The following is a 16,625-nucleotide window of genomic DNA, read 5'->3' on the forward strand; positions in this document are numbered from 1 at the left end:
AGATCTTCACTCAGCTTTACTGGAATTTACTCAGGCATTTGGTAATAGCAGCCTACTGGAGGTTGCCAAGGAGGGAACTTGAGGGACCTGTAATAAAACACAAGACGATGGCTTGTGTATTGTTTTTTATCCAAGATCTCAGTCCCGAAAGTGTCAGACGCACAGTGTGCTTTGGACAGAGTTGAAATTCCAATATTAATTTGAGACCCTTCTACTCCTACTCTTGCTTAATCCTGCAATATCCGCCTTGATATTAGCAAGAGCTGTAGAAGATGTCATGGACGTATTTAAACTAAACACTAAAAACAGAGGTTATGTCTTCTGTCCCCCACATCCAGGCATGGACAAGAACGGAGTGTTTGCTGTCACAGATGGTTCATTTAGTTATTCACTTTAATCTGCATCTGCTCCACACTCCGCTGAAGTCAATGGGAGGCTTTTCCCATGACTTTGCTGGCCTTTAGATTTGAGTATGGGCAGGTCGGGTCCCAGTTTATGAACTGGCTCTGTCCTTCCTGATCCAGTTCACCTTGAACTCAGTGGGAGACCTTTCACTGAGTAGAAGGAAGGTTGGATCAGACCCAGAGAAAAACAGTAAGTGCTGAAGGAATGAGACAATGAAGTTCAAAGGTTAAATTATGCAATCACTTTGCTCCACCATATACTTATCCTCACAGTTCATAGTAAAATGTAAGAAAATTGAAATACAAGCGTCCTTGGCTTTAGGAAAAACATAGTCCTCTCTTTGAAACCAGACTCCCACCAAACTCCTGTGGGCTATGCACACACATATCTATTGCACTGTACAATAGATAAGCTTCATATTTTGTAGACATTTAAACACAGTTAAAAATTCAAGGAGAAGTACCCAGACATGCACCGTTACAGAAAAGCAGCTGCATGTCATAAATCAGCTCCATAAAAAAAATTTTGGCAACAGTGTCATTTCACTAAAGGTTTTACGGCACATCCTTTGCAGATTTTTCCTCCCTTCTTTTGTCCTCTACTCTTATCTGTTTTTTCTTGGACTGTTTTTTTAAGCTCTGCTTTTATTATCAACCCTCGCATACTTTATTGTAATCTCCCCTTATCTTACCAAGCAACCTCAACATAGGTAGGCTTTTAAGTTTAAATTAGCCAAAACTCATTTCTAAGTCTTGTGAATGGGAGCACATCTGTTTCACATTAAACACTAACTCAGCTGACTCTTGTTGTTGAGAAGTGTTCTCCTCTGTGTGCCTGTACACACACACACACAGATACACACACACACAGATACCCTTCTTTATCTCCAGGTTTGAGTGGATGCGTTTTTGTGATCCACCAAGCGTGAATATTTCTCTGCACCTTGAGCATGGGAGTTCACTGAAGGCATTGCACTTGATGGGAGATGTTTATATAAAACAGCAATTGCCCTGAGCAGCCAAGCCAGCGAGAGTCTTTCTTCCCTTGTAGTGCTGCGGGACAGTTCCCCTAACATCCTTCTGCTCTTTATTTTTTCATATGGGATATTTTTCAGATATTTCCATAGGTCTTTTTTTGACTTGAGAGGAGCAGGTTAGGACAATACTGAGCCCTTTTGAAATCCTGCATCTCCTGTCCTTTTAAGTGATGCTCCTCAAAACCTCTACCTCCATTTTTGTCCTAAAATGCTGTGTCTATAACTAGAATTAAAGGAGGAGAGGGATAATAGTCTGTGGAGAGTGGGGACTGCACTTGCAGCCCCCAGCAGCAGGGCCCATGTGGAGGCCGGGAGGTTAAAATCCTCCTCCTCAGTGGAGATGCAGAAGAGGGAAGAGATGCTAATACAGCTTGATTTTCCCCTGGGAGTAACACAGTGACTCCCTGTGGGCTGCAGAGCATTAACCCACCCTTTATCCAGATGGTTGCAACCTAAAAGGACCCTGATGTGTAATTTCCAATGTAATTTGTGACTCATGTGGTGCCCTTAATACAAAGTGCGGATTAGCAGTGGGGGTTTCTAGCCTGGAAGAGGAGAATTTTAGAGAGAAAGTAAAGTTTTTTATAGTTTTGTAAAGCAGCACAATTAATCTGTGAAATGGCGACAAAAAAGGGCTCCCAACCCAGTACACTCTTGCTCGTGCAATAAATGAACAACCAAGGTTGAGAAAGATACAGTTAGTTAATTCAAATTTAGCTGGGGAGTGAAACATTTGGGTTAATACTAAGATGGTCCATGGATTCTTTCTTCTTGAAAAAGTTAGGGCATCCTCTGACTGAGGCTGAGAGCTGTTCCCCTGTACTCAAGAGGTTTAGGAGCACCCTGGAGTGTTTGCGCTTGTAAATCAACTTGGCAGCTGCCAGTCAGAAAGTAACTACCTGAGAAATGCTCAAAATGGCAAAGTGGTGATGTCAGCACGTTCCCAAACATGTAACATTTGGCAGATGGGAATAATCCAGGTGGGACACGTGTCTGTCAGGGGAAATCAGCCTCAGAGATGTGTTGATCAGCCACTAGTTTTTGCAGTGGGATGGGGCCAGTGCCCATGCACAGCCGGGGAATGGCGAGCAACAAAGTGCTGTTCTGTATTCCTTGCTTAGGCAAAGTTCTGGTTGGGAAGTTTACCCATGAACTGCAGAAACAGCTTAGGGCAAAGAGTAAGTTAGACACCCTTCACGGGGATCATGTTTGGTGACAGGAGGAGCAGTAATGAGACAGGAGTAAAAATAAAATACATTAAAAAAGAGAGAGGTTGCATAGTTTGCTTTATTAGAGCAATGAAATACCACACCATATCAAAGCAATTCCCATTTCTTTTGTAACCACAAAGTAGTCTGAAAATTACATCTTCTTTCCAGCTCAGAGAGGCACATCACCCTTTGCCACACATTAAGGAATGTTAATAGCAGCGGTAAGGCGAGTTCAGGGGTGCGTGTGCTTTATTGGGAAATCACACCTCCAAGGAATTAGAAACACTCAGCCCTGGGGAGCGATTATCTCGCAGTAACCACATGCCTGCTGTCCTCAGTGGCATAATTATGGAAGATTCTCAGGATTTGGGATTGAAACAAGCTTGAAAAGCAGAACTTACAGTTCTCCTGGGGAATATCCCCCTCTGACCTGCACAAGGACTGGCACCAGCACATCCTCTGGACCCCTATGCAGGGCACTCCTGGGGGAACTGATGTGTAGTGGCTTGAGCTGAGCCATCCACTGGCACTCAGAAGATCGGGGGTTTGCAGGAGGAAATTGCACAAGATGCTTCACGGTTCTGATCCTGTTTCTCATTTTGTACTAGATGTGAGAACAGTATCCAGGCTTTGAGATCCATAGCTGGTAAAAGCAGCTTGCTGTACAAATGAGAATTTCATGCTTTTTTTTAATGTATTGGTCTACACATGCACAGCATGTAGGCTCTGTCTTATTAATGATTTTGACGGTAATTATTTATCTGCAAAATCTTGGGCATTTAACTCCATGCAATTCAGTATCCAGTAGCTCTTGAACGGTAAACTGTAAATAAAAAGCCAAAAGTTTGACTACTGCATGGGTAGGTGGGAAGGGAGGCAGGAGTATGCCATAAGTTAGCATGGTTACTCCTTCAGGGTCCTTGGGAAAGTGGAACTCCCCTATACAAATGCAGATATGTAGGTCTTCCATGACACAAACCAGTGATATTTCAAAGGATTTTTCACTTTCATAGCTGGAGGCTGAGCGTCCTTTTATTTGTTTTTCCAAGCCACGATAAAATGACAGCTTCATTGTATGGCTAATAGAGAGGTGTGATTGTATTAGGCTTGATCCATATTACATGATCTTAAGAACTGCAAACATTTCACATGAGAGAGGAGAAATTCAAACTCTGAACTACAAACTGGAAGAGGGAGCTTGTACCAAATGGGCTGAATACAGAGTGCAGACACTGTGGTGCTTCTAGTTGTGTCAATATTCAGTCCAAACACCTTCTTCCACTTGGGCTGGAGAGGAAAATGTTGGGTCTGTATTGCTCATGCATACTGCCTGTGGCCCTTCAGCCCATTCCTGTGCCTTGCACAGCTCAAATGGTGTTTCTAGAACACGAGAGCTTGTAAAAGTTGGCCGAGCTTTACTAGATCCATTTGTATTTCCCTGTGTGGAGCAGGAGACACATTTAGAGCAGGATTTTAGCCTTATTTCTTGTTAGTCTGGCAATAAAGGCAAGAAAAGTAATTACTTTTTTGTTTAGAGGAGTTGCAGTTATTTGGGTACAAGGAGTCTTGAGCACACCTAGGACCTGCAGACCTCAGTGTCAACCTGAAAGGTGATGTCTGAGCTCTACCAAAGCCCATGGCCAGACTTGTACTTTTGGCAGAATGACACATTTTTCCCCAAAGTAGTTGTTGTCATGGGTGGAAGAAGAAGAAGAAAAAACAACTGTGAGTCTGGAAGCAGTTGGGGTGGGCGGCCAGAGCTGCTGCGGGGATCTGGTGCTTATCACTGGCTTGTTCTTGCAAAGTGCTGAGCACAAAAGAGCTCCAAGGAAGTATTAAGTCTATGCTTGACTGTCAAGGACACACATAGTTCACTGGCTATATGTGTGCCCAAAGTTAAGCATGTGCTTAATGAGGCTAGAGTGCTTCGCTTAGGGCAAAGCTGAATCCTTAATAGCTCCATGTTTTGCAGCTTTTGCTTAAAAACAGGGCTAATATTTTCCTGCTTCCTGGGAGATTTTGAGAACAAGCTTACTAGCATTCATGGGTTTTGTAATGATGGCAAGGAAACTCATGAATAAAAAGGAATAAGTTATGTATCAATACATCAGATTCACAGTAATTACTTTTTCCAACCTATTTTGAACTGGAACCTATTGTGAACCCTGGAATTTCAATGGCACATACATCACATACAGTGAAGAGAAAAAATCCAACAAGCTGAAAGGAATTTGAGCTCTGCTATGCTTCTAATATGTTTAATGTTATTGTTCCGTTAAATCCCTACCCTTAATGACCCCAGACATATTAAATAACATTCTCAGGGCTGAAGAAATGCTTCAGACTTCTAATTTTACACATATTTTTCCTCCTGCACTCTCAGAGCTCTACAAAAGTTATGTATTGAAAAACCTCTGTAGAAAATATTTTGCAGTCTTTTTCCTGAAGAAGGGCTGAAGGTACCTGGGCTCACACGGAGCTCTGTTTGCACTGCCTGTTTTTCAAAAATAGTTTTTGCAGCTGTATCATTTTTCAAGTTTGCAATTTATGGCTAGCGGACAATGTACAACAAAGCCTCAAAGGGATAAATCAAGGGGAAAGATGACAGATATCATGGGCTCGTCATGGCAAAAATGCTCACACCAGTTGTTTAAGAGCACAAAGGAATCCAAGCCATACAGGGGCAGAAAATATTGATAGTGGTATAGTTTCTTAGTGAAGATACCTTAAAGAAAGGAACAAAATATCATTGTAGCACCTCATTAATGATGTCTCCTGCTTATTTAATTGCTATGAGGATTTTTTTCTCCCTGCTGTGGCAACAGCATTGACCATATTAATGTTGGCACTGGGAACTCTCTTGTTGTGCTGTCAAGTACCTCTTAATCTTTCAATTCTTGTGTGTCAAGTCAGGTTTCTATCTCAAAGATGAAGCAAACCTTATTTCTGGGTTAAGAACTTTTTTATCTGCAAAGTAAATTAGTGACAGGACCTTCCCAGAGCTTGCCTTTCTCTTCATACTGTGACTCATTTGTTTTTCTGTACAACCCCTGCTTTTTCTGAATGATTGAAAAAAATTTCTAGCCAGGCACTGCCACTTAGCTACCATGGCATCAATGTTCATCCATTCTCCGTCCCACCAGCATCCCAAAAGAGGGAGATGAGATGAATTTGTAGCACGTCCCACGCATTTGCACACCTGCAATTTCTGCATGCGTGTGCTACCTCCTGCACAATCAGTATACCTGTATGGATTATATACCTCCTGCTGAGCTCCCTGCACAGAGGATAGGCTTCTTTAAATCAAGGTATGAAGACCTGAGCTTCTAATTTTGGAAATACACACTTCAATCCCCACTACTGACCAAAAAGCAGCCGTGCGTATCATTGCTTACAACAGAAGCAGCCCTGCACATAGCTTACAAAAGCGATTGTGAAAAGCATCTTTATTTCACTTACCCCAGCATTCAGTACTGCTGCTTTTCAGTAATAACCAAGATCAGCCTCTATCCCATAATGTTGGAAAAACTCATCTTACCTCAAGTATTTTAAACTTGCATGCTTTCTAATACTGTACCTGCCTCTTGAATTTGAGATGTTTGGGGGGTGCAGGGGAAATACAGGCAAATATTATAAAGAATAATCCTACTTGTCTGGTTGTATCGTGTCCAGTACCACAGCAGGCGGTATTAAATATTTTTGTATGTGTTGGATTGCACATTAAGTGCACCTATGTACATCCATCTAGAGTTTGGTAGCACTGGAGCTCATCTCTCTGGTTTTGTATGGCTTACCTGCTTTGTAACAGCATTTTATTTTGCTTTCTTTTCAGCGATCTTCTAAACAATAATAATAATAATAATAATAGTAATAATAGTAATAATAGTAATAATAATAATAATAATAATAATAATAATAATAATAATAATAATAATAATAAACCTGTGAATCTGATATTTGATCAGGCTGAAAGTGGAGCCCCCAGCACAGGGGACCCTCTCTCTTTAGCCGCGTTCCCTGGGAGCAGGAAGGGGACTGCTGGCTGTCACGCCGAAAAACGCGGGTGGGGAAGACATCCTGACAAATGCGCTTACCCTAGTATTTTTTTTTTCCATTTGCTTTTCCCATGGTGACAGGCAGCTACTTACTAGGCAGAGCTGGCAGTAATATTCTGAATTGCTGAAGGAAATTTTCCCAGCTGATCAAACTCTTATGTGTTTTGTGCTGATCAAAGATTCTCTTCATGTCTTATGTATCTGAAAGCGCAAAAGAATGAATGAAAAAAGAGCTATTCTTCTGTGCTGGTAGACAATGAAATGATGATTGGTGAGATTATGCCTTGACTTTACTGTCAGCACAATGTCAGTGAAGGCAGCGGTATAGAGAGAGTACATTTTGAGATATTAATACAAAATCCAGATCACTAGAAGGAACAGAAAAGCCTCAAAGAAGAGGAAAACGTCTGGTTTTATTATTATTTTTATATTTTAGTGGAGAATAAAATGAATCCTTCATATTCTTGGATCATATTAGTTACCCTGATTATTCATCCCTTCATATCGTAGCTGCTTGTGTAGTCAAGAGTGGTAACTCATGTTTTGCTCAGGTGAAAATCTGCTTTATATATATATATGTATCTCTCTCTCTCTCTCCCCCCCATCTTGTGCATGGGATGGCAGGAACCTTTCACTGGTGCTGCTCTGAGCAAGGGATTGGTTTTGCACAACCTTTTCACAAACACCCCGATCTATGTAGAGGAATCAGAGGTTGCTTCATTGTGTTCTAGAAACAGTGCTGGTTTTAAGGGGAAAACGTGAAGTAGGCTTTCAAAGCTTTGGGTTGGTTGGGGTTTTAATGAATTAAAAATAAATTAATTGTGCTCAGTAAAGACAGGGCCTCTGAGCTGAGGAATCTGCAGTCTAAAGGCGTTAAGGCTTAATTCCCAGGTCTTGGCTTGGGGATGCTCTTTTCAGGAATGGGAGCCAGTTGTTCCGGCATGTCTTTGAGACTGGAGTGAGGAGGAAAAGGGAGACTGGAAATTAGCAGAACCATAGAATCATAGAATGTCCTGAGTTGGAAGGGACCCACAAGGATCATCGAGTCCAACTCCTGTCCCTGCATAGGGCAACCCCAAAAATCATACCATATGTCTGAGGGCGTTGTCCAGTTGCTTCTTGAATGTTGTCAGGCTTGATGCCATGACTACCTCCTGGGGCAGCTTGTTCCAGTGCTCCACTACCCTTTGGGTGAAGAACGTTTTCCTAATGTCCAACCTAAAACATAAAAGACTCAGAAGAGAAAGGCCAGCACATGGGGACAAGGAGGAGAGGGCTGTAGCCATGGGATTGTGAAAGGACATTTTGAAGATCATGTTACAGCAACGTCTGTCAAGAGTGGTTTGGGTCTAGCTGATCCTGCCCTGGGGCCAGGGGACGGGTTAGGTGACCTCCTGAGCCTTTTTTTCTTTGACTCTGCAACTGGAAATGGAAAGAAAACCCACCTTAGTATACTGTTTTCCTGAGGATTTTCTCTCCCTCTTCCCCCCACTATCCTTCTGTGACAGGTAACAAGATATTTATATATACAAATGCTCTTTCAGAAGCTTATTGTCATTCTCTGCATCAGAAGTTTATGATTTGTATTAAGCTAACTGGTCCTTGAGCATGTGCTGTTGTCAAGCTCTCGTCGTCTGCTCGGGAGAAAAGCACTCCAGGGCTGGCATGCAATAGCATGATCTCGGTATTTATCCTTTGGGCAGTTTGCTAATTATTCCTATTGCTATCACATCCCTGTGTGAATTTCTGTCTTTCTGCCACAGTAAATATTCTCTCATTTTTTCTAGCTGCAGAACTGCTAGTTAAACGGGAGAAGCCTGAATATCCTGCAGAGGCCCGTACTGTCATTTGGACGATAGCAATGAAACGGGCCAAACATCCTTTCTGTACCACTTAAATTGCATGTCTTTGCATTCCTGGATTAGCCACTCATTTTCTGGACCGTATTCTGCTCTTGTAAACAGCTCGTATCATTCCTGGGAGTGCTCTTTGTAGCAGAACGCTTTGATAGCCAAAGCCTTCAGCTGCCAAGACTCCATAAGGAGTCAGAAACAGGCACCAGATATCTTCGCTACTGTAGATATAGCTGCATTAACAATATCATTTTTCTTCCTAAGGACTTACTAAGCCACTGAAATGTATTATAAAATTAAGTGGCATTTTTTCCACCTGTTCTAACTGGTGCCAAACACACAGAAAGCCCTCCCGGATGATATGACTCTGCATGCAAAATCTAAGTACCCTCCTAAGGACTGCAGCTGCCTCAGAGACATCTTTTTTTTCCACAGGCTGCCTCCTTCACTTAGAATAATAAGCTTTAGATTATCTCAGGGCAGTCTAGATCCCACTGCTGCACAATCCAATTTGACATGAGGGTTGTGGGGGGACCGGGGGGAGAAAATCTTGCAAGCAGGCACTGGACTTTCAGTCTGAGTTTTTCACTAGTACAAAGAAGAAGTTCATAGGTGAGGGCTGGGGAGATTTCACGCCTGTCTGTGTTGGAGGAAAGGCTCTCCGGGCTTGATGGAGCATCTGTGCTTCAGTTGCTTGCCAGAGCAAGGGTCTGCCTACAAAGCCCTGCTGTGGTGCTTCCAAATGCAAGAAGTCCCCAAGTCCCTCCCAGGCCACAAAGTAATTGAAACAGCAGCAAACTGCTGAGTGGCAGCCTTTTAGTCTTGTATTAACTATATTTTATCATTTAGGTAACACTGTGTATTGACTGTTGAGCCTGCAACTTGGCTCCAGGACAAGTATTTAAACACCTTAAATACTCCACAGGAAGAGAGGAAAGCTGCTTTCCAAAGAAGAATATCGACCTATAGCTGTGGGTTGACGCAGATAATCTCCAGTTATCTGTTCCGATAGCCAAATTACTCTCTTATCAATGTTAGTCATGTCCCTGCCAATGCAATTACCATGCCTCGTTGGGCTGTTACGTCTCTTAGTGATTTTGCTGTTGCTGAATTTCCCTGGCCGGAGAGGGTCAGGTTCTCCATCTGCAAAATGGTCTAACCCAAGCAAACCCGCTCCCCGCTGCAGCAAAGCTCATTGTTGTGATCCATAATCATCCCTAATCCCTGTGGTTGATTCCCCTGATTATGTGTCAGAACAGGAGTGCAACCTATTTAAAAGGAGCTGTTTTCAAATCAGCGGCATGTCCTTTCATTAGTTAAGGTACGCGGGTTTGACACAAAAGGTGTCTCTGAAATGTCTCTGGACTGCAGCATAGGAAGACAGCATGTGTCTGTCAGGATAACACTTGACTCAGAACGGGCTGTTTGCCCTATTTTCTAGCTTTCTGGCTGCTGTACATATAATAGGACCCCTCCAGAGCAGAGGAAATCTGGCATCGAGGCAGGATTCTTTCGAGTAATACATGGCCCTGGTGGGTATTAATCCTGGTAATTTAGGCAGGTGTATGCAAGTGATTCTGGAAACTAAATATAGATTTCCGTGTTACAGGTTTAGTTTCTATAACGGCATTTTCTGAAATGCCAGAGAGTCTGCAGAGCCTGCAGTCTCACTGTGGTGATGAGGTTCATCAATGGCAGGGAAAAAAAAAAAAAACAAACAAGAAATTATTAGTGTTGGGGTTTGGGGACCAAGTAATTGGCCAAAAAATGTTTACTGAAACATTTAAGAAAATCTTGAGGCTTTGCAATTATTTCTGCATGCAAATCACTATATTGGTTTACCCAAATGCTACTGAACACCAAAACAGGTGCCAACCATAGCTAGAATGGCGCTAACTCACCAGATTTATTCATGACTGTTCATTTATCAGAGTAGCTTTCTTTCGTCTATTTGTAAGCATGACTTGCTCTTCTAGCCACAAGATCAGATCACAGTTGCATCTCATCTTGTGTCAATGCAAACATGTCCCTGTTGTGTTTAAAATCATTCTTTACTTCCTGTGTTTTCTCTGAGTTGTGCCATGGTGGGGAAATTTTCATGGGCTTTGATTTCCCCTTAGTTCTTATTTCTCCTTTACTAGTATTACCATGCTGATTTGTCTTTTCCTCATGCTGTAGTTGGTCTGTTGCCACTGTGTAATTTTTAACTGTGTGCAGTATCAACAGACCTCCATCTGTCTCTCCTCCAGAGCTTCCCAGCCTGCTGTTATAAATATCTGCCAAATCCTTCTCCAAAGAGAGGATCACCAGATTCCAACTGTTTGCAAAATAAGAGCCGCTGCCAGAAATCCTCTTCCACTGTCTGCAACCTGTGCAGAACCTGTGTCCTGCATGTTGTGAGATGTTACTGCTGGCACTGAGGAGCTCTGACCATTGCTTTAATTTATTGTCCCTCAGAAGCGTACACTTCTGCAGAGGGTTCAGCATATTGGTCTGTTTGCTCAAATATCTCATTATGTGTATCATTTTATTAGAAGATAACCTTCAATAGCCATCAGGTAATAAAACCAAAATAACTGGAGGGTTGGGGTTTTTTTCCCCTTTAAAACACAATTCTGATTTAAAACATGCTGTGGGATGGATCGGTTCCAGTGTTGTTTTATAAGGTACTTTACTTGACCTGGAAGGGACTCAGAGTGCATGCCCCTTTCCCAGCCTGTCACTTAGAGACTGAGGGCCAGTTACCATGATCTAAAGCCGGAGTAACTGGTAGGACTTGCTGACTGTATGCCTGTGTTGCTGAGAGCAGTTTGATCTTCTGCATCTCTATACATATATGTCAGAATAGATCATTGGAAGAATTAGCACCAAACCAGGCAATGCATTGATTAGATTGTGCACACTAAAAAATAGCAAGTTTTCTAATGTGGATAAGATAAAATCATGTATAAATACATTTGGATAAAGTAAAAGATACAGATTACTGTGTAGGTGCCCTTTTAACACTGTTAAAGCCATTCTCATAATAGTCCATTGATTCCATTGATTCAAAGCCTTTTGAGGGTCATGTGGCTTTTTAAATTCAGTTGTGTACCTTAGGCTATGATCATCAGACGTGTTAGCTTTTGCTGGTGGTATGGCAGCTTACTGTGGCTAAGGAACTACCAACGAATCTCTTGAGGTGCTGCTGCAGACATCAAATTAACGATAAATGTATGTTTAAATAAAACTCTTGCCAGCTGAAGTCAGATACAAAGAACAAGGTTCCAGTTCTCTCTATGGTATATTGGAATAAGTCAACAGAAAGGATTTTTCCAGGTTATTTCAGGAGAGAGTTTCACATCTTAGTTCTGCAGAGCTTTGCAAAAGAACATAAGGCATGTAAAGCAGATTGAGGATTTGATAAATACTCCTTCCAGTCTACGTTCAGAATAACCTAGTATTTCCAAGAGACAGGAAAGTGGGAGCCATAAATGTTTGACATGGGCATGGACCATGGGGACTGTGGCTGGAGGGTGTTTTTTTTGTGGATAAGTAGAGGGAAGCACCTGAAGCACCAAAGAAACTTGGGAGTTTATTTCATGGTATAGTCAGGTTTAAAAAATAGCAATATTTCCATTGTCTAGATTGCACTGTGGATTTGGTGTCCATTTTTGAAGGTTTTAGGACAACCAAGTTCATGATTTTTGAAGAGGGTGCACTACCACTTAGTAATACATTATGACAGGAGAGAAATATGTACAAACAAGTCTAAGCCTGCAGGACAGCTATACTTACTCCCAAATGAATAATATCCCCAGCCATTGCCAGGGGTGGCAGGGAGCAAATAGAAAAGTGAAATTAGAGAGACCGGACTATCCCAGCGGTGATGTACTGGCTGCCCGGCGTGTCAAGCAGGCAACACAAAGGAGCCAGGCTGTGGGTCTAGCTGTGCTTGCAAGATTGAGATCTACCCTTTATTTAAGTCTGATTTTCTGGAGCAAGATTTTCTTGTAAAGGAACAGCCATGATTTGTTTAAAGTCTTCAGGAGATAAAAAGCAGATGGCATTGATTAGCTAATTAGTAATATTTTCTGCAACTTATCAGCTGTGCTGATATGTGTAGAGTTTGCAAAAGCTTGGGATGAATCTTTCTCTCTTTGATTTGTTGAAGAAATAGAGTATTTTAAAATCTGGAGGGGAGGGAAAGTTATGTACAAATGTGTAATTTTCTGCCCAGCAGAAATATGTTAATCTTTTCCTTTGAATTCATGGTCAGAACTCATTTCTTTGTTTTTGAGGGGAATATGCACAATGAGGTTGCAGCTCTCCTAGCTCTTGTCTTGATTTCATGGTGTATTGTGTGACATACCACAGGTTTCTGGCTCTCCCGTATTCCTCTTTGTGGATGTGCTTCTGCTCCTTTTGCATTTATTGTGGAGACAAAGCAAAATACTATTTTTCATTTTATGCCAGGCTCACTTTTAGCTTGTCTCCTTGTGAACCCTTGGCAGCCACAGCAGCACCCTAGCAGGACTTATGCCAAGTGCTGGCCGCCTCCATGACCACTACTATTACAGTGATCAGTGCTGTTTTCGCCAGAGCATCACTGGGGTGTTGGAGGACCCTCCGACCTTGAGTTATACTGGACACAAGTCAAATATCTTGATGTTGCCTCTATGATGGCAATTGTTCATCATTTAGGGCAAGATAAGAGTTCCTTGCCAAGATGTTAATATAAAGAAGAATGTCTGAGAAAGGATATCAGCCTTTCAGACCCTGCTGGTTGCACAGCAAAATCTTCATATAGCTGAAAACCACGAGACTCATTTGGTTTCTTCAGCAAGACGGATATGGGAGGGCTCATAGGCATATACCAGTCCCGATAGTCATGGTGGTCTTTGTGGGAATGAGTATAGGTGGACACAGCTTTGGATTCCCAACAAGTCCCGTAATTAGGACTTGCTGCCAATTCTCTGGAGGTTTGAGCTCTGCACCTACACCACCCCAAAGCCTTTCACGTGACAAGGTCCCGGTGTAGAAGCTGTATTTTAATTGCCAATGTGTAGCATGGGTGATGCATGAGCTGTCAGCTGGCCACCTGTGACAGCAGGGAATGAGAAAGAGCTTTGTTTTTCTGTTCTGGGGAACCGTCCTCCCTTGCAGATGCTCTGCAGAACAGCTTTGCAGTGCTTATTGCCCATTTAAATCTTCAAAATAGGCCATGATGCAGTTTGAGGTGGGGCCCAGACATTGTACAGGTCAACTGCCTGAGTTGTGCTCCATCCAAAAGCCATCAGGACTGGAAATTGCCTAAAGCGAGAGAGAGATTTGCTCCTCCGTTATATAGAGCTTTCTGTTTTCCATGGAGCTTGGTGTTGAAGCTTTAGCCTTTCTATTTCCATCAGAATGACATTTTTTATTGGTTCTCAAGCTGAAGAAACAACAAATTCTGCATCCTCTCTGGAGCACGGTCTTGTTAATGTTCTTTGAAACGTGACTTGTCGTGGCCGTCAAACTGCAATGATCCCATTTCTTCTGAAATGAGAAAAACATGTCACTTTTGGCTCTAAGTAATACAAAGGGAGAGTCGTGTTTTAGATAGGAACTGCATGACTGCCAAAGATGAAAGAAAAATGTTATTACTTTTGGAAATTTCATAATTACAGTTAATGATAATTTAATGAAATAACATTGTCTTCACCACTATCACTAATGAAATGTTTGAGAGTGATAAAACAGATCGGGTTAAATAGAGCAAGAGTCTTGAGTGGAATAGCTTTGTGACAGCAGCCTGTATGCACAACTCTTGAATTCCTATTTTTTGTTAGAGTAATTTAAAAAAGAAGACAAAATGAAGGCTACATGGCAAATAATGCACACATGAAGTATTTAAAGGCCTTCCATTAAGCAAATAATACTGAACTCCTGAATAGCATGCTGATGACTGAGTACTGCTCCTTAGAAATGCTAACCCTTCATTAAAACACTTTCCTTGTTTTTCTTTGCAGACAAACCAGAGAACAAGAAACGCCACCTGACTTTTTTTATTTCTCAGACTATGAAAGACATAATGCAGAAATAGCGGCATTTCATTTGGACAGGCAAGTAAAACAGATTTGCATTAAAAGAAAAGTAGAAATATTGTGATAAGTTTCTGCACTTGGCCAGCCGGGTAACTGAATTACTTTTAAAAAAAGGGAAAATGGAACAAAGGTGGGCAAGCACCATGAATAAATGAAATGGCAGATGATGAAAGGGTAGATTAATAATTAGGAAATGCAACTTGCTCTGGGAATAAGAAACCTGGCAATAAGTAATTCTCAAAAAGAAAGAGAAATGATACTGAAGAGAAGCCGAGAAATGAATTTCCCCTGTGATCTTGAAGTGCATATGGAGAAGACCCATCTCCCGGGGAATATGTAGCATAAGTGTGATGGGAGTCTGGCTCATCCCAATTAGCTCCAGGGCATGCAAATCCGAGCAAGACATGAGGAATTGTGCAAGTATTCAGGGAGGAATAATTGAGATGGGGAGGGAGTTCTGGTTTCACAGCAAAAAGCTGGGGCCGTCCCATATCAGGAGCATATTTAGGCCACAAGTTAGTAGGAAGGAGAGGACGCTGATGATCATCCCATGCTCCTGTTAGCTGAAAATATTCCCGCACACAGAGTTAGTGCAGGGTGTGGTGGATACTCCAAGGCTTGGAATGGACTGCAGCCCTTCAGCCTGCCCAGATTAGGAGCAGGAGTTAATAATTAGTGAGGAGCTATTAACAGTCTGGCTAGAAACCATGGCATTTCACAGGCTGAGTTAGAACTGAAACATCTTTCACACCCTGAAGTGCCAAGAAACATCCTTCAAAAGCTTGAAGCTTTGTGGCCACAAATTATTTGGGGGTATGTGTAATATGGCTGCCTTCTGGGTTGATGGTTAGGATGAGGGAACCTATCAGTGGGTGGTACAGGGTAGATTTGCCATTAAGAGCCATCCTGGTCAGATCCTTCAAGGATCTTCTATATTTTATTGTTGTTAACCTTGGTGTTGATCCCTTCTGCTTTATATTTTATATTGCCATTTTAAGCAGATGGTGCTGTAGGAAAAAACATTAATGGAGTTCCTGCAAGGAGGTATGTTAAATATCCACACACTGAGCAGAAAAAGCAGACACTAGCCAATGTAGAAAATCTTACCAGCAGACAGTGGACATAAAAATCCCACTTATGGGGAGGCTTTGTATGGGGACTTTGCTCTTTTACTGTATCTAATAGCAATGCTTCGTAAAGAGTTTTTAGTGATCTACTAAGGTGGGGGAGTTTGGGGTAGAGAAAGGCTCTTCAGCCAGTCTTTGCCCATGGGAAAATTTTTAGTCTCAGGGAGATTGTTTAGGTTGGTGTAAGGGTATTAAAACAGAGAGGAGCAGAAGCAAATAAATCAAACAATACTAAGACTGTCAGGAAAAAAAATGCTAGTTTTTAGATCTATTAGATGGTGTTTATGTAAGAAAGAGGCTGAAATCCCATTCCTCAAGTCACTTAAAAAATTGGTGAGCAAAATGCATGTTATAACAATCCTGAAGTAGCACAAAGTCAAAAATAAGTTTCTGCTGTCTCTTATTTCTGGAATTCTTGATTTTTGTCATAGAACAATGTGTCCCCATAGTCTTCTGTATTTTGCGTCTGCTCCATACTATGTAGGCAAGTCAGAGCTGATCATATTCAGGCCGTATTTTGTAATATATTATACAAAGGATTATCCAGTTTAAAGTTGATGGGCTTTTTACTCCTTAAAGACCACAGATACATGTGCCTTCAGAGTGTAATGAACCTTCCTAAAACCTATCACTATCATTATATTTTAATTCTTTACATAAACTATCTCTTTTCTTTCTCTTCCAGGATCCTGGATTTCCGTCGCGTGCCACCAGTTGCAGGTAGACTGGTTAACATGACAAGAGAAATACGAGATGTTACTCGTGACAAGAAACTGTGGAGAACGTTTTTCATCTCACCAGGTAGTCTTGGAAATAACACTATATTCTTTCTATCCCACCGAACACGTACTTAAGGGAACGATGTGTAGATTG

At 41.8% G+C, this 16,625-nt stretch overlaps 1 protein-coding gene across 1 annotated transcript in view; it reads left to right on the top strand.

Annotated features, from left to right (window-relative positions):
- The window catches only part of FAM20C (FAM20C golgi associated secretory pathway kinase), a 59,962-nt gene that overhangs the window by 30,700 nt on the left and 12,637 nt on the right, over positions 1-16,625 (top strand). The window contains exons 4-5 of the mRNA XM_082311832.1: positions 14,551-14,643; positions 16,438-16,553. Of these exons, the coding sequence (XP_082167958.1) occupies positions 14,551-14,643; positions 16,438-16,553 (209 nt within the window). The remainder of the gene's footprint in view (positions 1-14,550; positions 14,644-16,437; positions 16,554-16,625) is intronic.

The sequence above is a fragment of the Platalea leucorodia genome (assembly GCF_965183815.1).
Source record: "Platalea leucorodia genome assembly, chromosome: 5".
NCBI classification, from domain to species: domain Eukaryota; kingdom Metazoa; phylum Chordata; class Aves; order Pelecaniformes; family Threskiornithidae; genus Platalea; species Platalea leucorodia.